This window comes from Trachypithecus francoisi, unplaced genomic scaffold, assembly GCF_009764315.1.
Source record: "Trachypithecus francoisi isolate TF-2019V2 unplaced genomic scaffold, Tfra_2.0 Lachesis_group0, whole genome shotgun sequence".
In the NCBI taxonomy this organism is placed as follows: Eukaryota; Metazoa; Chordata; class Mammalia; order Primates; family Cercopithecidae; genus Trachypithecus; species Trachypithecus francoisi.
Window position 1 is genome coordinate 66,891,129 of NW_022681453.1, and position 22,864 is coordinate 66,913,992.

The following is a 22,864-nucleotide window of genomic DNA, read 5'->3' on the forward strand; positions in this document are numbered from 1 at the left end:
AGATATAACAGGGTGATCATCGTTACCTGTTACCAGTTTCCTGCCTCTACTTGAAGTTACTTTAGACAAAACTAAACAAAAACATTGACCCATATTCTGTTTTCTTTTTATTTTTAAGCACAAATGGTAGCATACTGTGTACAGTTTTGCACACATATGACTACCTTGGAGATTATTCTGTATTAGCATGTAATGAGTATCCTCATGCTAACAGTTGCATATTAGTCTATTATATTCTATTGGATGACAATAATAAGATTGGAAACTTACATCATTTCCAATCTTTTGTTGCAATGGAAAACCTTGATTATACACCATATCACACAGGTGGGAGTAAGCTACATTCCTGGAAGTAGAATTCCTTGACCAAAGGGTCGAAGAATGTTGCAAATTGTTCTCCCCTGAGATTATATGTTTATGCTCTGATCAACACAGGAGTGCTTATTTTCATGTACCTTTTCCCAAAGTGTTTTCTAATTTGTGATCTTTAGCAATAGGAAAGGGTGAAATTACATCTCATAAGTTTTAGAAATCATTATTAGTTGTGGTATGATATACATAAAATTTGCCATCGTTACCTTTTGAGTGTACAGTGGTATGAAACACATTCACACTGTTGTGCAGTCATCACTACATCCACCTTCAGAACTCTTTCATCTTGCAAAACTAAGCTTCTATACCCATTAAGCAATAACTCTTCATTCTCTCCTCTCAGCTCTTGGCAACCACCATTCCACCTTCTGTTTCCATGAATTTGACTGCATGGGGTATAAGTAGATTCATACAGTATTTGTCTTTTTGTGACTGGCTTATTTCACTTAGCATAATGCATTCAAGGGCCATCCACATTGTAGCATGTGTTTGAATTTCCTTTCTTTCTAAGACTAAATGGTATTCCACTGTATGTATATACTACATTTTGTTCATCCATTCATCTGTTGATGGACACTTGAGTTGCTTCCACCTTTTGGCTATTGTGCATAATGCTGGTATGAACAAGGGTGTACAAATATCTCTTTAAGACTTTGCTTTCAGTTCTTTTGGGTATATACCCAGAAGAGGAATTGCTAGATCATGTGGTCATTCTATTTTTAATTTTCTGAGGAACTGCTACACTATTTTCCACAGCAGCTACATCACTTTACATTCCCATCGACAACTGGAACAAGAGCTCCAATTTCTTCACATCCTTGCCAGCACTTGTTCAATTCTCATATTCTATGATAAGTAGGTTGCTGTTGGTGATTTAGTATGAGGAAGTTCACAGGAATCAGACAGAGGACTCTGTTCCCACGCTCTGCCCTTGTTGTGGTGTCAGCTTTGGCTCGATAGGTAATGCCCAAACTCTGAAATCTATTGGCTGGAAGGGAGGGAGACAGCGATCAGGAACCAGCCGTTCAGCTCTTACATGGAACACGTACTGCGAATTTTCAGCAACTGAAAATATTTGCAACTAGTCACAAAGTATTAATTTTCTATGTAAAAAAGAGCTTCTACAAATGAATAAGAAAAACAAGAAAAAAGGCCAAAGACCCAAATTAAAAGCGGGCAAAAGAAATGTACAGATAGTATATGGAACTGGAAATAACTATCTCATACATTTGAAAAGATGGTCATACTCACAATAAAAGAAATTCAATATAAAATTATATTCAAATAATTACATGAAATCTGTATTGCTCTGAGGAATCTTGGACAAATGGCCCCTGTAATTCACACGGTGGGGAGAAGCACTGACCCTGACAAGGAATCAGTATCATTTTTGAATTCTCAGTTTGGAAACTCTCTCTTCTCCTGGGTTAGAAGCTGCTTCTCCTTACCTTCTTTCTGTCAATACTGGTTTTGTCCTCTGAAGCTATCCAGAGTAAGCCTAAGACACTTCTGCCAAAGTCCTTCAAGGATGTGGTGACAGCAACCACATCTCTCCTCAAAATCCTGGCCTGGCCCAGAAGTAATCCTTCCAGTAAACTTCACTAATGTTAATTTGGAGACCACATACCATTCTAGAAAACACTCTGGACACCTAGTTTATCAGTGACCCTGTTGTAATAGGATGCTAAAATACGCAAGATTGATATGATTTTCTTTTATTAAGTACAAGTGCCCCATATGAAGAATTTCTCTCCACTCTAGCCATGATGTGTGTGCGCGAGGGTGTGTGCTGGGTTACGAAGCCAGTTTCTCCAATGTCATTGACTGTGAAGGTGAGTGAACCCCCAACCACAACCAGAAGCCATAACTTTCTCCAGTGGGCCTGTAAAGTGGAAACTCTTGCCGTTGGAGGGAGAGAGCAAAAAGGGGAATGGAAGAGGAAAGAACCTAAGAATTTACCGGGGGGATTCTCTGAGAGGAGATTTCTGTCAGCTAAGCACAGAATAAGGTATATGAATAAGGTGAGTGAACTAGTCAGCAATCTAAAAAGAGGAGCCTCCAAGCCTCCATGTAACTGAAGGTTCACTCCAGAAACCAAGAAGAGCACCTGCCGTAACCCACTTTCACTTACTTTGTATATCTGGCCCATCAAAGAACATGAGTAAGAGCCAGCTAAATGATTAATCGTACTGTTACTGCTCACGACAGGGTGAGATTATTTGTCCCCATGTTACAGATGAAGGAATGGAGTCTCAAAGAGGTCACAGTACTTGCCCTTGGGCGCCCAGCTAGTGAATGGTACAGCTGAGATTTAAACCCATGCAGCCTCACTGTGTTTCTTTCACACTGGCAGAGCACCTTTAAAAATGCTACCCAGTTTTTGCTCTGCCACAGGAGCCAGTGGAAAGGACTCTGATGCTCTCTAGCCTCTGAGACAGAGGGGAGCAGCACAGCCTAGGGCCAGGTGTGATGGTGGCTCCTGGAATCGAGAGGACACTTAGAGAGACAGACTGGGCTAGGAGAAGGGGCCGTAAAGCATCCCTTTGCATCAAGAGGGTTTCTGCCCTGAGCTGCTGTTCATTCTGCAAACACTGCTCGAATACCCACTGTGTGCCAGGTACAGAGAGTTCTTCTCCGCTCTAACCTGGGCAGGCACTAGCTTCCCAGCGTGGGTTTAGGCTTCAGGTGCACACTACTGTGGACCATCTAAGCCACACCTAGAAGAGCTCTGGGGAAATATGACTACTTGGGCAGAAAAGGAAGGAACTAAGAAGGGGTATCTTTGTGTCTGATGTCTGAAGGAGCGTGTGGGCTCTTGTTCAGGCAAAGAGCAGGATGAGGGGAAGTGGAGTGGCAGCAGCCAGAAATGGGGTGGGATAGGGGAGTGCAGAGAGGACGAAACAGGAAGTGAGAGGAGGGGTCCACGGTAGATGTTGGAGAGCAACAAAGAAAAAGACTTATTTCACAACTTTGTCTAGAACGTTAGTGGTAACCGGAGTATCAGGAAAAATGCTGACAAGTTTGTTGGTGCCTCGGAAGGTTATTTATTGAGGCAAACATTTGCTGCATCTACTCAGTGTCAGATTGTTCTAGAGGTTGAGGGGTTGTAAAGACATGCAGGCCTTGGTCCCTCACCTGACACTAAAAAGAAGAAAAAGTGTCCACAAATAACTACAATGCAGGCTCCAGGGCCAGTGTGGAAGGTGGTAGGTAGTCCTTGGCTTCTCGTGAGGTATACAAGAGTTCTTGCCCTGAGCAAAGCAGGGGACACCACAGTCTCTGTGGAGGAAGGATTTGGTCAGCTTCAGCCCCGCAGCACTCAGGGCCCAGCTCACTGCCTTCTGCCGATTCATACTTGTGGTTGGACAAATCAGGCCTGCTGGACTGGCACGTCATCAGCTTGCTGAGAAGAGAATGGAGTTCCAGTGCAACCCTAGCTGCCTGGGGCCTTGGCTTGCTTCTGGGTGTGACATGCTGCAGAGCGTTGCTTCTCAGATCACCAGGACCTGAAGCTATATGTTTGCAGCAGGTATTACTACCTTTGAGATACTGGGAGGAGTAAGATAGGCTTATTTCTTTCTTTATAAAGTTTCTGAACTGCAAAATAGGAAGGTTATTGGGAATCAAATATATTTGAATTTTAGCAAGGCTTCTGACAGAGTATCTCATGATATACTTGACAGCAATAGGGAGAAATGTGGTATTAATATTGATACAGTTGTTATTCATTCATTTGCTATTGGTTCATTCATTCATTCGTTTCTTCCACAAATATTTATTGAACCAGGCATTGTGTTTGGTGCTAGGAATATAATGAGCAAAACCAGAAACAGTTCCTCTTCATGTGGTTGCCTACAGTTTAGTAGAAAAGCAAGATAGACATCAAGTAATCATACAAAGAAATGTAAAACTAGCTATGACAAGTGCTACAAAAGAGAGGTTCATGGTACTTTGAGAGCCCATAACAGGACCAGCCTAAAATGAGATTTGAAGAATGATATAGTAGATTAAAAATAAGCACATATTCTTGGCTACTCCTCCTCCCATGAAGAGGTAGAGTCTGATCTCCTCTCTTTGAATCTGGGCTAGCCTGAGTGACCTGTTTGACCACAGAATGCAGTACAAAGGGTATTCTGGGACTTCGAAAGCTAGGTCATAAGAAGCCTTGAAGCTTCTACCTGTCTGTCTTGAGTACGTTTTCTGGAGTTCTGAGCCACCATCCCGAGATGTCCCACTATCCCGAGACCATCATGCTGGAGAGGCCTGTATAGCTCTTTGGGTCAATGGTCCCATCTGGGCCTTCCTCCCATCTCTCCAAGCCACCAGACATATGAATAAAATCTTGGATCTTCTAGATCGGGGTCAGCAAACTACAGCCTGTAGGCCAAATCTGGCTACCACCTACTTTTATTAATAGTTGTACTGGAACGCAGCCATGTCTATTGTAAATTATTATCTATGACTGCTTTTGCAGTACAATGGAAGAGTCGAACAGCTATGATGGAGACCTCATGGACTGCAAAGCTGAAAACATTTTCTATGTGGCCTTTCATAGAAAAAACTGCTTGATCCCTGCTCTAGATCAGCACTGTCCAATAAGAATATAAAACAGGCCAGGTGTGGTGGCTCACACTTGTAATCCCAGGACTTTGGAGGCCGAGGCGGGTGGATCACCTCAGGTCAAGAGTTTGAGATCACCCTGGCCATTATGGGGAAACCCCATCTCTACTAAAAATACAAAAATTAGTCGGGTGTAGCGGCAGGCACCTGTAATTTCAGCTACTCAGGAGGCTGAGGCAGGAGAATCACTTGAACCTGGGAGGCAGAGGTTGTGATGAGCAGAGATCGCACCCCTGCACTCTAGCCTGGGCAACAGAGTAAGACTCCATCCCAAAAAAGAGAATATAATACAAGCCACAATTACAAGCCACAGATATAATTTGAAAACTTGTAGTAGTCACATTGAAGATATTAAAAAGAAATAGGTGACATTAATTTTAATAACATATTTTATGTTATCTAATGTATCTGAAATATTATAATCTCAACATGTAATCAGAATAAAAATTATTAATGAACATTGTAAACGTTTTTTGGTGGTACCAAATCTTCAATAATCATGTGGGTGTTTTATAGTTACAGCACATCTCAGTTAGAACTGGCTGCATTTCAAGTGATCAGTGTCTACCAAACTGGACAGTGCATCTCCAGATCAGCCCTTCCATCAGCTTAATAACATCGGGTGATATCAATTGATGGCATGAGGAACAGAAAAATCAGCCAAGGCCTCCTCAAATTCCTGACCCCAAACATTGTGAGAGTGGGTAAGGGGTTCCTTGTTCTAAGCTGCTAAGTTTGGGGACAGTTTGTAATGTATCAACAGGCAAACAGAACAGATTGAACAGATTGCTAAGTAGGTGAAGGGCTTGGGAGTTGACAGGAAGAGTTCTCAGCAAAGGGAACAGCATATGCAAAGGCACTGAGGCAGGAGGGCACATGAGAGAAGGTACAAGGAGGTCCCTGTGGCCAAAATGAAGAGATAAGTGAAAGACAAGGCTGAAGAGGTGAGCAGGGGCCAGATCACACTTGTCTTATGGGTCAGTTAAAGATTTCAGTCTTTATATGTGAACCACCAAAGAAACTAGAGCTGAGAGTGACATCATCAGATTTGCATTTTGAAAAGATGACCATGGTTTCTGTGTAGCAAATGGATGATAGTGAAGCCAGGACAGGTACAGGAAGACCAATCAGTTGGCTACTGCAGTTGTTTGAGTGAAAGAAGATGGTTGCTTGGTCTGGGACAGTAGCAGGTGAAGTGAGGGAAAAGTGGATAGATCAAGAAATATTTAGAATTATAATTAACAGGATATGGTTATAGATCAATATGGGAAATGAGGACAAAGCATTGTTTGATTTATTCATTTATTCATTTGACTCAGCAACTGCATCATTCTTGTCTAAAAGACTGATCCCACAGTGGATGCTACAAGACTCTGTGTTTTACTATTTCACTTTCACATATTTAGTAAAACTACTAATAAAAGCAACAGAAATCAAACTTATGCTGTGCAGATGGGACAAAATGAAACCGCTCAAAAATTGGTTAGCTGAATTAATATTCATAAAGCCTGAAAAGAGAGACTAATACTAACATGATGAATTTCCTAAGGGTAAGTGTAAGAATCTGTACTTCAGTTTTGAAATAACAACTGTATAAGAGGAATAAGTGGACACAGGAGAAATAGTCTATCCATAGTAAACATAAAAATCACATAAATGTTGGTGTGGTACGGCTAACTAAAATTTCATCCAATCCTAGTGTAGGATTCATTCACTGAACTCTGCTAATCAGACCACATTGCTTGTGGTATCACATTCTGTGAAGTCAGTTATACTTGAATGACACTGACAAATTCAGTTTATCAAGGGGAAGGGCAGCAAGGTTCACTAGTGAATAATGAAATTATGTCAGATGAAGAACAACTAAAAGGACTACGGTAATGAACCTGAAGAAGAAAAGATTGCAAATATATGCTGGCCATCTGCAAATATTTAAGGGCCCTTCCATGGGAGGATACATACACTGTTGCTGAAGGGCAAGTAGTTCCAATAACTAAAAGTTACAGGGAGCCAGATTTCAGTTCCAGATGATGGAAAACTTTTAATAGAGAGCTACAATCAATGACTGGATTTTCTTGTGAGGTGATAAGCTCCCTGTCACCAGTACTATTCAAACCAAAGTGGGGGTAATAACACAGAAGAGACATTTTAGGAGCGAATCTCGAATTGAGTGGGTGGTTGAACTCATAACTTTTCAGTTCACCGCTAAGATTCTTATTACATTTCCAGGAATAAGGAGAAATAAAGGAGAACATCTGGACACTCCATCGCTCTCACCCTGAGTCAGTTCCTCTCATTTGAACATAGTAGACAATATGGTACATTTAAAGTATCTCTATCCCTGTCTGGGTAGAGTCTGCTGAGCTGGCTACAAGTGATCCAGGGCTTCAGAAGACATGTATAGCAAGCACTCCTACAGCTTGGAAGAGTGGTGTAAAGGTGGTAATAGTTGAGCTGAGCTTTGACAGGCGAGTCAGACTTTGTGTCAGAACTGTACCCTGCATGTTAGAACTTGCACGAGTCGATTTCTGTTATAGCAGATGAGGTTCCACCCAGTATTGGTTCTAAGTAATTAAGTCTGCTCATTCTGATACTCCCACTCATGCAGGCTGTCAGCCTAGGCCACTGCACTGTTTAACAGTCTTCCTCTGAGTGAGAAACGCTGTCTTCCTTTAACAATAACAACTGTTAATTTCCTAGAACTCAACGTGGTAACTATCTTCCTCTGTCCTTGAAAGGCTTTAGGCAGATTCCTGATAATACATAACCCTGCATCCGAGGCATCTGTTTAATGGGTCTCAAAGAACTGATGCTTCCGAAAGAACCATTTTTTAGTGTTGATTGAGTTTCACTGGATACACATTTCAGCCATATTTTTGATACACACATACATGCACACACGTGTAAAAACATCAAGTATAACCTTGCGTTTGATGCTTTTCATTGGCATCATATTCTTTGGAAACTTTTTGAGACCCAATCAAATAACATTTTTTAAGGACACATGGAAATGGAAGAGTGATCATGGAATTTTTATAATAAGAAAAGCTGACTGGACTGAAGCAGAAGTCTTTGGACAAATAATGGGAAATTAGTTTCTGTAAGTAAAGCAAGGAGCAAGATAGCTTAATAGCGCATGGAAAGTCAAATAAGGAATTCATATTTAATTTAACAGAAAATTGGAAGTTTGGAATTAATAGTTTGGGAGCAGAAAAATGATGTAATGATAGCTTAAAGAAAATAAGCCTGTCAAGAGGTGACGGCTGGTATCAGGGTGATCAAGAAAGCCAGTATTACAGGCTCATCGACTTGAGATGGTGAGCCTGAAGCAGTAAAGGGGTGGTGGGCATGACGAGTTGTAGCTAGAATTGAAACTTTCTGAGTCAAGGCGTACCCTATTTCAAACTACTGATGAATTTGAAAATGATGTTTTTTTTTTTTTCCTTTTTGCCAAAAAGGTAAGGCTCATGCAAAGTTTCACAGTGCTTCTCCTAGTCTGTGCTCATCCACTCGAGGGCTCTGACTGCCAGGAATGAGGCTTACAGAACTCACTAAAAGGGAGCCATGTCCATCCCGGCCCCCTAAGGTAGCTTGATTCTTGTTTTCTCAGAAACAGCATCATGGTCAAAGAGAGGAAGCCAACGTTTCAGGGCCACAACTTGAGGGGCCTTCTCTCCCCATTCTGTGCACCAGTCCTACCCTGCTGCTTGGGATTCCCACATTACTCATTCCTTGGGCTAAGGCATTTTTTGAAAGCCCCTGTTAAAATGCAAATGCTAGCTGGAGGAGAGAGGGTTTTTTTTTTGTTTTGTTTTTAAGCCATTAGGCATTAGGTTCAAGTTAATTTATCTAAAAAGACATGGAACTTAGAAAGGAATCATATCCATCCATGAATAAAGGAGGACCAATAGGGAACGAGATGCTTCCCGGTGTTGAGGTCTCAGGGCCATGATGGGGAGGTGGAAAGTGCTGAAGACACACTTTTCTTCCTCCAGACATATTCAAAATGGCACCTATTTCCCCAACCTCAGCCCGAGTGTAAGCCAATGTACAGTTCAGAAACAGTGCCGTATAGGAGATGAGAGGAGAGATAAGGGCCAGTAAAGGGCTGTGTGCCCAGCCTATGGCCCTATCCTTTCTCCCACCCCACAAATACTCTTACCTGCCATGAAAGGTGAATTGCCAGCACTGGAATGGACTGTGGAAAACCGCCCACGGACCTCTCTGCCACCCTCTGCGCTTGCTTTTGCTCTAGTTTTATCTCTTTGAAGCTTCAATCCCCTGGCCTAGGGACCCCTAACCTCAACTCCCGCCTCAATCTGATTTTTGAAACATGGTATTTCAACCTTGATTTTTCTGCTGAAGAATCTGGCTTGGCTCATCTCTTCATCTTTCTCATGTTTTCTCCGCACCCGCTGTAGCCTCGACTCCATAAAATCCCATCCTCACCCCACCCAGGAAGAGGCACATGAAATTCAAGAATAATAGACTAACCAAACTATCAAATGCAAAGGCTTAGTAATTAATCAGCTGATATAGTCACATAGAACGATTTCCTTCCCTTTAAAGCACTATGTAGTCATGTTTAGTGTGATTAAATTAATGTGATTTCCCTACTAGGCTAGAAACCAAGAGTACAGCTTCACCTTATGTCTTTCATGCTACCTGTTAAATCCCTAGTACTTGAAATATAGCAAGCACTTAATAAATATATTAGGAACACATAAATAGAGATTTATAAAAGCTTCCATTATACACAGGATAGCTCACATAAATAATATTAATGGTATCTGCAGCAGCACACATAACACGAACTGCAAGTCTGAGCACATAAATAGACTCATTTTAGTCCAGGGCCTTAGTCCCAAGATTGAGGTTACATGTAAGATAAACAGTTCATCTCCTTCATTATTACAGTTTAAGAGTAGTAGGAAGTTCCCTTTGCCAAAAACTATTTTCACCTGACTCTCCAGAACCTTAAATTACTATTAATGGAGATGATATTTTAAGCCCGTTTGCAAATGCAAATGCAAATATGTTCACAGCATGTGAAACAGTACGTTCAATCACTTGCCTGGGCTCTTTTTTGACCCAAGAATATTTCTTTTTAAATTAGTTCTTGGTCTCTGGTGCCAAGTGGGGCTAATATCGGGATGGGGCACTTGGATGGGAAGAAATATTGGGGAAGGGTCTCTGGACCAGAGAAGGGAAAGGTCAAACAGGAAAGCCAAGTAAGTCCGTTGCAGAGAGGCTGCAAGAGGAGGAAATCCCCCTTCTCTGGATTTCCCACTGGCACAGGGGACTCAGGCGAGGCCAGCTGACATCTTTGGACTGCTTCTTCTAGAGCAGAGGCTGCTCAGAGACCCCAGCACCCCAAGGCCAAGAACAGCTGCCAGTTATTTGGTAAGTGGCACCTTCTATTTCCTGCCTATTCTGTCTCTTGCCTCACGAAAAACAGATGAAGGGATCTGGCAGGAAGGGACACATTTTTTGTAATATCCCACCTCCAATGTAGTCAATCTGAGAAGCAAACCTGATGGTCAGAGGTTTTAAGCATGCTCTCTGCAATCCCTTTACTCATTCCCTGGCTGGCCATTAGCTCATCAGCACCTCTGCCCAGATGCATCTTGCAGCTTTATCTCATGCCACTCCCTAGGCGTCTGAGCCTCCACAAACATACCTGTCACAAATGCCTGTCCACTGCAGCTCCAAAAAGAGACCAGATGCATAAGCACAGCAGCATTCCCAAGGAACACAGAAGCAAGGTAGTAAGAAAAAAACAAAGAGTCTTTGTGAGCTCCCCGTACCTCCTAAGGCTCCTTGCAGAGAGGGAAATAATGTCAGGACTGACGGTAGAACTCAAATACAAAAAGGGGAACTGACTAGAGAAACAACACCGCAGCCAGGGACAGTGCTCTTGCTTGGTTCCAAATAACTTCTGTCGGCAGGTGGGCATTTCCACTGATGAGAATGACTACAAACGTACCCTCGGAGCGTGAGTGTAAAGCCCTGGGAAACCCCCAAAGGCAGCCCCATCCACAAACATGACAAAGACACCTTCCCTGACAGATTCCCAGAGATCCCAAAGTACATATAACCTTAGAAGCCCATAGGTGAAAATGCAGTTCAGTTCAACAAATGTGGGCAACCATGTGGCAGGCACTGAGTTCCACAGGCTTCAGAAGATAGTCTTCAGTGAGTGAGGGCAGAGAGGCCGGGTGCTTCACTTCTAGCCCTTCCCCCAAATCATTCATTAAGTACACCTCTCCACCCATCCTGTTAGAAGGCAATTGACATACACAACCTTCATTTTCAGATGATCCTAATCTAACCCCAATTGTATGAATCTAGAATGTTTCTGTTACCTTGGTCCACTATTCCCGGAAGTGGGTGGTGCTCTTGAGTTTGGCTACAAGTCACAAGCAGAAGTGGGAAAGGTGTGTAAACGCCCAGTAGATTTCTCCAAATCTAGTGCTTCAGCGGGGACAGGTTTCACTCGTATATGATCCTCCCCCAGGTGCATGCTTCCTTTTTCTGCCCTGATCAGGCACTGCAAAGTCCTCTGTTCAGTGTGGGGGACATTTATGTGCCTCTGAGGTCTGTGGCACTTGAGCTTAAAAAGAGAGAAGCAGCCCCCTCTGGGCATGCCTCCCTGATCTCTTGGAGGCTAGCTGTGTCCTGTGAAGCAGGAGACATTAAAAGTGACAAACTGACAGTTTGACAGGGTTGTGGAGGCTTATCCACACAAAAGCGTGTGGTGCAAGGGAAGGGGTGTGGGTTTGGAACTGGTGGTCCGAGGTCCAGTCCTGGCTTGACCACTGGACCCTGGGCCAGTTATTGAACATGTTTGAATGTCAGTCTTCTCACTTATGAAATGTGATTCATAATCACTTTTTGCTGCATTGTTGTGAAAAACAAAGCAGTCTTTGCCTGTAAATAACATGGCACTGAGTATGCCAAGCAGTTATTTCATCTTCATTATTACTTTCCTATTTTCTTTTCAGACTTTCCCAATTCTTACTTTGACCTTTGCACAAAGATCTCCCTCCCTTCTGTCACTACAGAGGTCTGTAAACAGGTCTGTGAAGCCATTCACCTTTCATCCAGGGCTTCTCAAACCCACAGGGCTCCCCTAGAGTCCAGGGTCTTGACTCACAGGGTCATCACTTCCTCCCAGTCATTCTGTGTTCAAACCTTGGAAACTTCATCCTTCATACAGATAGATCCCACCTAGGGTTTTCCTCTGGATTTTACAATCACAATTTTTTTGCTGTTGTTTGAAAGGGTTCATTTGATTTTCTTATTGTAACATATGACCAATTACCAGCCTATCAGAGCATAGGGGAAGTAACTCATATTTCACTTAATTTTCATGTTTCCTTCTTTTCCTTGTACTCAGCAGTCCAAATATAAGACAGGCTAAATTGAAAGGCTAGCTGTCAAAATATTTGGAGTAGTATTTCCCAAACTTTCATCATTCTAGCTACTAGTAACACTTCATACTCATGTAAAATCTGTTCCATTATTTATGTAGTATTTTTATAACATACTTTAAGTAAATCTATTTAGAAAAAAATCTGTGTGTTAATACTAAATTAGAAAGCAGTATCATTTTCCATAAACAGATCAGTAAAAATAAATATCACACTGCGCTCTGGAGTCACAGAGACCTGTGTTCAAATCCTGCTCCACTACTTAATGCCTGTGTGTTCTTGGGGCAGTTATTTAACCTCTCTGAGCTTTTGCTTCCTCACAAAAGTAATACTAAATATCTCATAGGCATGTCATGAGGATTAAATAGAATGGCATATTTATGGTGCCTAGCACAGATCCTGGCAATAGTAGGCTCTTAAAAAAAAGAGTTGTTTTACTGTTTTCCCTTCCACAGCGCTTCTTTAATCTACTTATTTCAGTTCCTACTTAGAGCAGCCTCCTCCAATGCTGTAACGTAGAAGGATATTAAAAAGAGTAAAGAGCGATGAATGGTGAGGCAGGCAGCAGAAATGAGGGGTGATATGGTGTCATGGAATTCTCTTATTCTCCAACTTAGCTAGAGTTACTGGGCTGTAAGGGACCTCAAAAGTCATCATTCCAGTCTCTCACTCAAGCAAGCAAGGACCCCTTCAGTGTCATGACAGATACGTGTCTAGCCTGTGCTTTCTTACTTGTCAAGTTGGGAAATTCACTATTTGATAAGAGAGTTAACAGAAAAATGTCTTGTTTATAAATAATCCCCAAACTACTGACACTCACTCCTCTGATCCTTAAGTACCATCTACTTGTCTCTGTCCTGTTTTCTAGAACTACGAGAACATATTATTTTATCCTTTTATATAAACCCTTCCAAATAACTGAAAGCTGATTTTGTAAATTTCCTTACAAAAATCTGAGAGGAGAGAGTAGTCTCTCCTCTCAGCTGAATACTACAGTCCTCAACTGCCCCTCATGCCGATGGTCTCTAGGACCCTCGTCCATTGGCAGCTCTGCCGCCAGCACCCTTCTCCCTGAGTCAGTCCACCTACCTCCTAGCAGAGAAGGGTCTCAGGGCAGAACAGGCAGTGAACAAGATCACTTTTGTTAATGAGTCTGAGATTAAATTAGCCTTTCAACAGTTGCAGGGGGTTGCTGACCATGGCTTTTTTTTTCACATGTCAAATCAGATCACAGCCCCCTTGCCCCATCTTGTTTGTGTGACAGGCCAGCAGTCAGTCAATCAAAATTCCTCTGACTACCACATATGTCATCAGGGCTGAGGTTGGAGCAGGGCCAACTGTGATAGTGGTCAACAGCGTTGTCCTTGGCTGACAGGAGGCCGAGCCCAATGGAGAAGATCAGTTCCTTGTGTTTGGTGAGGAGGAAGTTGCTGAGGTTACTTCAGAAAACTGCTTTCTGTGTGGGCCTGCTTCCTCCACTGCCTCATTCTCTGATGTTCTCAGAACTGAAGAGGCCAAGGCTGCAAGGATAAGCAACCAGAGGGGGAGAGGCTACACACAGCAGCTGGTGTGTGTGGGTGTGAAAGTTGCCCTCACCAAACTTCACCAGAGATCTACTCCATGTGACAGAGCCAGAAACCCATGGGAGTCTAGAAACATCTGAACATTTAGCTGAGTTTTCCAATTTCAGCCATCTGTTTGTTGTTATATGGAAGTGGCCTCCTGTGGCCAGTGGTCAAGTGTAAAAGCACTCTAGGAGGTGGCGCTGATGGGAGTTCTAATATAGAATAGTTTTCACAAATAATTAGAGCAGCATTATTTATTGAAATGTTAATTACTGTTTATTTTCTAAGCTTTCTTGATGCAGAGGTTTGTGCAAGGGGGAAAGCATAAGAGATACAAGATCAAAGATTCATCGAGACTTTTGTGAAAGCCCATGGAAGAGATGATGCAGGTGGCTTAGAGGTGAAAGGAGATGGACAGAACGCTTTTGAAATGCAAGAAGGGAGGGCAGGGGATGGTTGTATGGGTCCCGTGAGCAGTAGAAACCCAACTAACCCTCTGTCCGTGCTCCCGAGGGGTAGCAACCTCAGGTGTGATGGCTCATACCTAGAAAGGCAGCGTGCTTTGCTCATGGGGCCCAGCCTCAGTAGATATTCTCATTCCCCACTGTGGCATGGGGGCAGGGAGCTGCCGGACTTCACAGGCCACTATGGGCTCAGATAGTAAGGGTGCCAATGGCAACCAGGACGGACTAGGGACTTGAGGTCCTTCCATCATTTTCCAGGTACCAGGTGAACTTCTTGAATTCTGACTGGGCTGCAGGAAAGGAAGGTGACGCCTGCATGACCCAGTCACGATCTCTTGTTTAACCGGCAGAAAGGAGGCTCACAGATGGGATTAAGTTGAGCTAAAGGAAATTTTCAAAGTGATGATTTCTTATGTACTTGGATTCATGGATGGAAATTCATATCCTGTACATAATATAATCTATGTGAGAAGGGCAGGATTTCACTGTAAACACAGTTCCTGAATTATTCTTAATTTAGAAGTGATGCAGCTCAGGACTGGGTTGTCTTCTTATACCCAGCCTGCTGCACAATTGCTAATAAAGTAGGATTGTCAGCCACAGCCCCCAGGACTTGACACTCCCCTTTAATTAAACTCTGCTGGGTTCATAGTTCCCTGACATTACCTGAGAGTGAACATAAGACATTTGCAATGAATTTTTATTTTTACTGCTACTGTAAATTGTATTTTTAAAACCCTTCTTCCTTAAAGCAGAAACACATATCAACCATTATATGAATAAAAAGACACGCCACAGATTGGGAAAAAATATTTGCAAAAGATATATCTGATAAAGGACTGGTATCCAAAATGCACAAAGAACTCTTATAACTCAAAGATAAAAGAACAAACAGCCCAACTTAATAAGGAGCAAAAGATCTGAACATACCTCACCAAAGAAGGTGCACGGACAGCAAATAAGCATATGAAAAGATGGTCAGCATCATATGTCATTACAGAATTGCACATTAAAACAGTAAGATACCACTACACATCTACTAGAATGGCTAAAATCCACAAATCTGACAATACCAAATGCTGCTGAGGATGTGGAGCAACAGGAAGCCTCATTCATTGCTGGTAAGAATGCAAAATGGTAAAACCGCTTTGGGAGATAGTTTAGCAGCTTCTTAAAAAACTAAATATACTCTTACCATATGATCCAGCAGTCACACTTCTAGGTATATTTATTCAATTGAATTGAAGACTTATGTCCACACGAAAACCTACACATGAGGTACTTGCCACCAGATGATTTTCAACATTATACAACTTCAGTTATGTATGATAGCCTAATGATTAAACACCATCTTAAGAGCATAAGGTAGAATCTAACTAGTCATGTAGGTCACAACTAAGAAAAATATATGAATATGTATAGCCACTTTTATTCAAAAACTGGAAGCAACTAAGATGCCCATCAGTTGGTAAAGCTGTGGTATATCCAGACAACGAAATATTTTGTGGTAATAAATGGAAATGAGCCATCAAGATGTGAAAAGACATGGAGAAAACTTAAATGCACATTGCTTAATGAAGATGCCAGTCTGAAAAGGGTACATACTGTATGATTCCAAAGATAGAACATTCTGGAAAAGGCAAAACTGTGGAGACAGTAAAAAGATCAGTGGTTGTCAGGGGTTGGGGAGAGGTGGGAAGGGTGAACAGGCAGAGCTCAGGGGATTCTTAGGGCAGTGAAGCTATTCTGTATGATACTATAATGGTGGATGCATTACATTATATGTTAGTCAAACTCCATAGAACTGTACAACCCAAAGAGAGAACCTTAATGTAAATTATGGGCTTTAAATAATAATAACAATGAAGCAACAATGGCTTAATTGTAAGAAATACATCACACGAGTGTAAGATGGTAAAAATAGGGGAAATTGTGTGCCACAAAGGGAGTAGATGGGAATTCTTGTACTATCTGCTCAATATTTTGAAAATCTAAAACTGTTCTAAAAATAAGTAAAGTCTCTTAATTAAAAAAAAAACACACACACACACACTAACCACATACACGGATTTCTGGTAAAGTAACTAAATTAATAATGTGACATTTTAAAGGGCTGCTAGACTAGTGGGAAAGAAAATTAGCATCAATTTCACAGTCCACATGTTCACTTCCCCATGTTGCACCCTTGGAATCAAATGCTATACATAGAACGTTGTTGCGAAAAGTCTCCTTTTGTATTTCTGCCTTCTATTTTGATACTTTCTGCATTCTTCTGGTGCAGAACCCTAGACTTTTATGTCAATTCCTTAGGTAAATTAAAGAAAAGGCCCCAGTTTTCTAAGGGCCAGATCAATTTTTAAAAATAGCTTTCAGTTCCATGTTTCTGAAGGAACATTCTTAGAAATGTAATGAGTTTCTTGTTTCTTTGAGGGGCGATACAATTTTAACTTGTACTTTAAAAGTAAATTTTACATAGTTAAGCATTAGAAGTTGAGTGTTTTTCTTTGTGTGAGCCAAAAGTTTGCAGTCTTAGCATTTATATCATACCAGTAAGTGACCGAGGTAGGGTGGGACGGACCCTCACTCTCATAAACTCTGTCACGTCCTCCACTCCCATCCAAGGCTGGCTTTTTCTGCCTCCCTAGCTGCCCTGGGGAATCTTCTTTTATTTACTTTCTCATGATGCAAATTCACACCTACCATTCATGCATGCTAAGGAAGAGGCAATGTATACTGTTTCCTTGCATTTAATCAATTTCTGAACCCAGAAACTAGGACCCAGGGACACATTTTTATCTAGATGTCTTCAAGCGAGAAGTCAGAAAAGCAAGGGACACCAAGAGGTATTTTCAGGATTCCACAAGTGAATGCAAAAGACCGTCTGTCTTTACTATCTCTCAAAATCACATGGTGGCTTCAGCAGCAAAATACACTTATTTGAACTGAAGACTGAATTTGCTTATATTAAAAGGTAGGTTCAGGAGAAAGTTGTCGAAAGGGTAAGCATTAGGGTGTATGCATTTTAGAAAAAGTACCATTGTATTGGGGATAAGTATAGCCTTCAGATGTGCAGTTGCTTTAGCAGAACGGGCAGTATGGAAGATGAGAAAGATGGGCGCCTGGGTAGAGCCCAGGCTAGTGACAACCGCAGCACATGGGGAACCAGCAACCCCATACCCAGGGTCTAAGTGAGGTCTCTGGTCTGATGGAGACAAGGCAGAGTGGAGTTGAGGTGTGCTGGGGCGTGCCCAGAATCAGGAGCTCCTCAGAAGTGTGTGGAGGAGGGTCCATCCCTGGGGGCAGGCCACAGGGGCCAGGGGAGACTTGGACCACAGGACACGGAAGCAAGGCTAAGCCAGAGAAGGACTGTAGTGTGGGAAACTGATGGGCTCACAACTCACCCCATGGACACGGACACTAAAGACCAGGATCTAGCGGCAAGGCAACATCCAGAGCACCCCTCCTTCATCAACTGCCTGTCGTGTATCTCAACACCTCATGGAAGGAGTTGGCTAAGGTTTCAGAGGTGGTGCCAGGGCTGCATAGGAACTGGCAATCACTATTGACTCTAGTAACACACAAATATGCACATGTTTGATGCTTTACCTTTGTTCCTATCCATCTTTGAATCTCAGTAATATTTCCCATTTTCCAATAACACCTAAAAATTCACAGATGTAATTGCACCATTTGGAATTTCTAGTTTTTTAAAATTTCCTTCATTCAATCAACAAATTCTTAACTAGCTCAGACTGAATGAAGGCCTTGGACTGGTCTTGAGATCCAGGGTGAGCTAAGAAGTGTGGTCCCTGCCCTCCTAGAGACCATAGTTGAATGCAGGAGACCTACACTGACCTAATAAAGTTGAGGTACTTGCCACCAAATGATTTTCAACATTACACAACTTCAGTTACGTATGATATCCTTATGATTAAACACCATCTTAAGAGCATGAGGTAGATTCTAACTAGCTGTGTAGGTCACAACTAAAAAAAATTTCCCCCTGGTCGCTTGTCTCAGGAATAGGTTTATCAATATATCTGTTCTCCTTCTGTTCATATTTTAAATGGTTAGGGTGCCTGCATAAACATTTGTCATGGATAACACTGTAAAGAGAACTTCCTGGGGGAAGGACAGTCTAAGTGATTTAACTTCCTTTCCAATTTAATAGTTCTGTATTCTAGCTATTCAGTAGGATTTACAATCTAATCTTACAATCTCAGGACTTCTTCTGATAGGTTATACAAAAGATGGTCTATTATTTAACAAATAACATAACTATGTAAAATATTTCTAATACCAATGAAATATATACAGCAGCACATTTAAAAATTAAATATCAATAAACTACCAATAGCTGTGATGTTACCTTGCAGAACTCAGAGTAGATACCTGATTCCCAAACTTGTTATCTTTTCAATCTTTACCTGAGAATATTAAACCAGTATTCAAAAGACTGTGACTCTGAATTTAAGTGGCCTATTTGTCTAAGGGTGTGCATTTACATATTCTGAGAAACTGTCATTTCTTTACAAAGCATATGACATTTGCTATTTTCTTTATAACCTCACTTAGAAGAAATAAAATGAGGTAATATTCTAAATGTAAAAGTTGCTTGAAGGTTAAGTTCATATTTTTTTTCTATGCATGCAGGGGGAAGGGATATAATACATAACAAAAGTAACACATTTTAACAAATGGCAGTGTATTTAAAATTTAGGGAAGCATGAAGATCCGTGAAAGCACCTTATGTAAAATATTTATTTGAGTATAAATTAAATGTACACTACAAAGTAAAATGAAATAGATTGGGGTATATAGAACACAGGCAATATGACTAAACTTGTTAAAAAAAAAAAAAACAGTGGTTTTCTGAATCAGTGATTTTTTTTTTTTTTTAAGTTTCCATTTCACAACAGAGGTGGGGACAGGGCACTGCACATTCAAAGACTTACTTCCCTGTGGCATCTTTGTGACCAAGGCACGTAAGACTTCTCCGAACACTTAAAATGTGCATTTGTCAACCTGGGCTTGTAGTTTTCAAGTCGGTGATGCAGAATCATAGAGTTGCAATTTTTGCAGCTCCCTACTACTTCCATCACATGCTTTATCTGGAAGACTTGAAGGGTCTGCCACCACACAGAGGCATTACTGCCTGAAAGAAATTTTCTGGTAAAAGGTGTCACTCTTTCTACTCTTTAGCAATGTGAGTAAGGGATGGCCTCTTTTGAAAAGTGTCTCAATTTCAGCTTTACTCAAATCTTATTTAAGATTGCAAACAATCTTAACTTGCACTAGCTGGCTACAGTTTTAATGTGAAGAGTTGGAATTTTTAAGAAGGACAGTATTTGTAAACCAATTTGATCTTTGCATTTGGCGGATTGCAGACAAAATACTGAATTTGAGTTGCATTTTCACTGTGGATGGCCTATTTGCATACAAACAAAAGAGATTATTTTTAAAAGAGACTTTCTGTGTTTTTGTTTTGGTCTCTTGGGATGACTGTGGTAAGGAAGAAGGGACCAGGCCATTTTCATACCTTGGAGTTTACATATTGTGTTTATGTCACCCTGTATTCTTTCTTCCTCACCATCTACTTTCAATTCATTGGTGGCCAGTTTTAGAGTCTTCATCACCTCTAGTCTGGACAATTGATTGCAACAGTGACTCCCTTCATTATCTTTCATGGAAAACAATTTGATTATGAAACTTCCTTCCTTTAAAGACCCACGCCTTACTCCTCACGAGTTAGTGGTCACGCTTCTTAGCAAGACACACAAGGCCTTTCAAAGTGTGAATTCCATTTTTTTCTTCTGATTTTATCCCCCAACGCATACAACTGCCTCCACAACCCATACAACAGTTACACTTGAACCATTCACTATTCCGTGACCATCTTCCCCACTATCCCCCATCCCTAGAACCTTTGACAACGTTTTGCCTTCTTGACCTTTGTGGAAGCTGTTTCTTCTGCTTGGAATGTCTTCCCTGCTTTCTCTACTGCAATACTCCACTCTTCCTTTCAGATCCAGGTCACTCCACAGTTGGAGCCTGAACCCTTCCCTGTTTTTTTCACCATATCTTTATCTTCCTTAGTCCCTCTTCACACTATTTATTTTTCCATTATAACAGTTTCCTCATCCTGTTAAAAATTCACTGCTCATGCAGCTGGCCTGCTCTGAATTCCACAAGTTTGGGGAACGTGTTTCATTTCCTGGTACTTAGCATAGTAACAGGCCCAGAGTGGAGGCTCAGTTAAGTATCTATTTATTAAAGTCAATATCTATTAACTGATTACTATGAGCTAGGCACTCTGCTAGAACTCCAAGGCACTCTAAGTATTTTAAATGCATTACTTCATTTAATCTTCACAATAAATATTTTTTAAAAAATTATAGGTGAGGAAACTGCCTTTCAGAGGGTTTTGTTCAGCTGCCAAGGATCACACAGCTAGTGTGACCCTCAAGCTTTTAGCAGAATATAGAATTGAATATGTTTTCATTTCTAGCTGATAATGCTATGTGACTACTGTTAGAATGTTGGATTGATGTCAGTGTCCGTTTTTTGGACAGAATACTGAGCAGCTGGGCACCTTTTGAGTAAGTTCTTAGCCTTGTCCCTGGTCATCAGAGTGGTCACTTGTTTCTTCCTACTCTGAGCTATGTACTTGATATTTCTGCATTCACCCTCTTATTCCTTACCCTCTGAACGTGGAAACCATTCAACCTTCTAAGTGATGAAGAAACTGAGGCTCAAAGAAGGCAACAACCTGTCCAAAGTTCCTTTAATCATAGGAAATATTTTTCCTAAGGCCCCCAGAACTGAATGGTTCTTGACTGGGACCCTCAGCCAATGCCTGAAGAGTGTGTAAAGGGATTACTCTGCCTGATTGTTTGAAAATAAAATTAGAAACATTTAAGGGGCTGTGTTTTGGCTTGTTTTTCTTTTTTTCTAACTTTTCCCCTGCAACCGTGAACACTTAACAAGCCAGAGAGATCTCCTGGAAACAGAATCTTGGGTCAGCCATAGAATGGACACATTAACTTTTCTACTGCCTGTCATCTAAACTCTCTGTTTCCTTCAAATTTACATGTCTGTATTGAGCCCCAGTCAAGTTTCCCCCTCTCCCCCAATTCAGTTTCTTCCAACACTCAGAGATCTTAGAGAGCAGAATGTAAATGGCCTTTTCCTTAGAATCTTATCTCCTCAAAGGAGTGGAATGGCTGGGTCCAGACTTGCAAATAACCTTCATTTCTGGACTCCCAGTTCTCACCTTCCTTGATCCATAGGTTGTTCCTTCTTCCTTGTTGGGGCCTCACTTTCCAGACCACAGCTCTTAGACTCAAGCATCTGCAGCATCCAAGCAGCTGATATAAATGAGGCAAGCAGGTTGCATAGGAAGAGGATAGCTTATACCCCATTGGAAGTTGGGCAGCCTCTGCCAGATTCACCAGTTGTTACCATGCGTATAGTCATTCTAAGTTAGTAGGAGGTTGTTCAATTAGAAGGACTTTACGTTTTGAGCTGAAAGCCTCTCAGGTTATGTAAATTATTAATATTACTGCTGTTAAGGAAATTAAGGAGCCTATGGATGATAAAATGTTTCATGCAGTATATGCATCTGGGATTATTAGCACACTGCTACTAGATATTCTAATTCTCCAGAAGAGCTGGAAATCTAAACTTATGTGAATTCTCCAGATTTTTGAAATATTCGCAATTAATTATGATTAAGGTTTTTGTTGTTGTTGTTGTTGTTGTTGTTGTTTTGATGACTCTCTGTCTAGGGACCATTTTTAGTCCATAAGCTTTTACTTTTCAATCTCTGGCTTTTACCTTTATCATATGGTTGCCAGAACTTGTTCTGGACATGGCTCAACACAGCTCTCTCCAAGCTCAAATCTTTTCATCCACAAATGTTTCTTGTTGCTAGAAGTAATGTCTTCCTTCCCTGATCTGCCATAATAATATATAGCATGGTTGTTCATAGCTTGGCTCTGGGATCAGATTGGCATTTGGAATCCTGGTTCTGTTGTCAGCTATGTAACTAAGCAAGACTCAGTTTTCACTTGTGGAAAATCAGGGATGATAGTGCCTACCTCCTGCGGCTATGATGATTAAACGAGATCATATATGACACAATAGAGTATGCCATAATTCCTGTCAGGGGCTAAGACATATTAGCTATGGTGATATCTCTTCCCATAGAAGCTTCTAAACAGGATTTCCATCTGATTCATCTTCATCTTTCCAACATTAAATAAAACTTTATTGAATAAATTAATAGTCAAATAGTTCCAGCCCCCTACTTTCTAGCTCTGACTCACTACACCCTGGGCCCCAATATAATATTCCTAAAATATTCAATTTACAATTTTCTCACTCTCTCCTGAACCTCTGATGCACTAAC

The 22,864-nt window shown here is 41.3% G+C and overlaps 2 protein-coding genes across 9 annotated transcripts in view; one reads left to right on the forward strand and one right to left on the reverse strand.

Moving 5' to 3' along the window:
- The window catches only part of CD86 (CD86 molecule), a 63,920-nt gene that overhangs the window by 31,315 nt on the left and 9,741 nt on the right, over positions 1-22,864 (reverse strand). For 2 of the 8 annotated variants that reach the window (XM_033211055.1, XM_033211048.1), the window contains exon 2: positions 579-758. The exons of 2 other annotated variants lie outside the window; for them this stretch is intronic. In XM_033211055.1, coding sequence (XP_033066946.1) covers positions 579-758 — 180 coding nt within the window. Of the gene's footprint in view, positions 1-578; positions 759-4,746; positions 4,750-10,672; positions 10,872-11,090; positions 11,332-11,357; positions 11,433-22,864 lie in introns of those variants that run through there. 4 more of the 8 variants (XM_033211052.1, XM_033211051.1, XM_033211053.1 and 1 more) reach the window with 4 other exon arrangements.
- The window catches only part of ILDR1 (immunoglobulin like domain containing receptor 1), a 90,793-nt gene continuing 78,007 nt past the window's right edge, over positions 10,079-22,864 (forward strand). The window contains exon 1 of the mRNA XM_033211044.1: positions 10,079-10,395. The gene's annotated coding sequence lies outside the window, so the exon portion shown is untranslated. The remainder of the gene's footprint in view (positions 10,396-22,864) is intronic.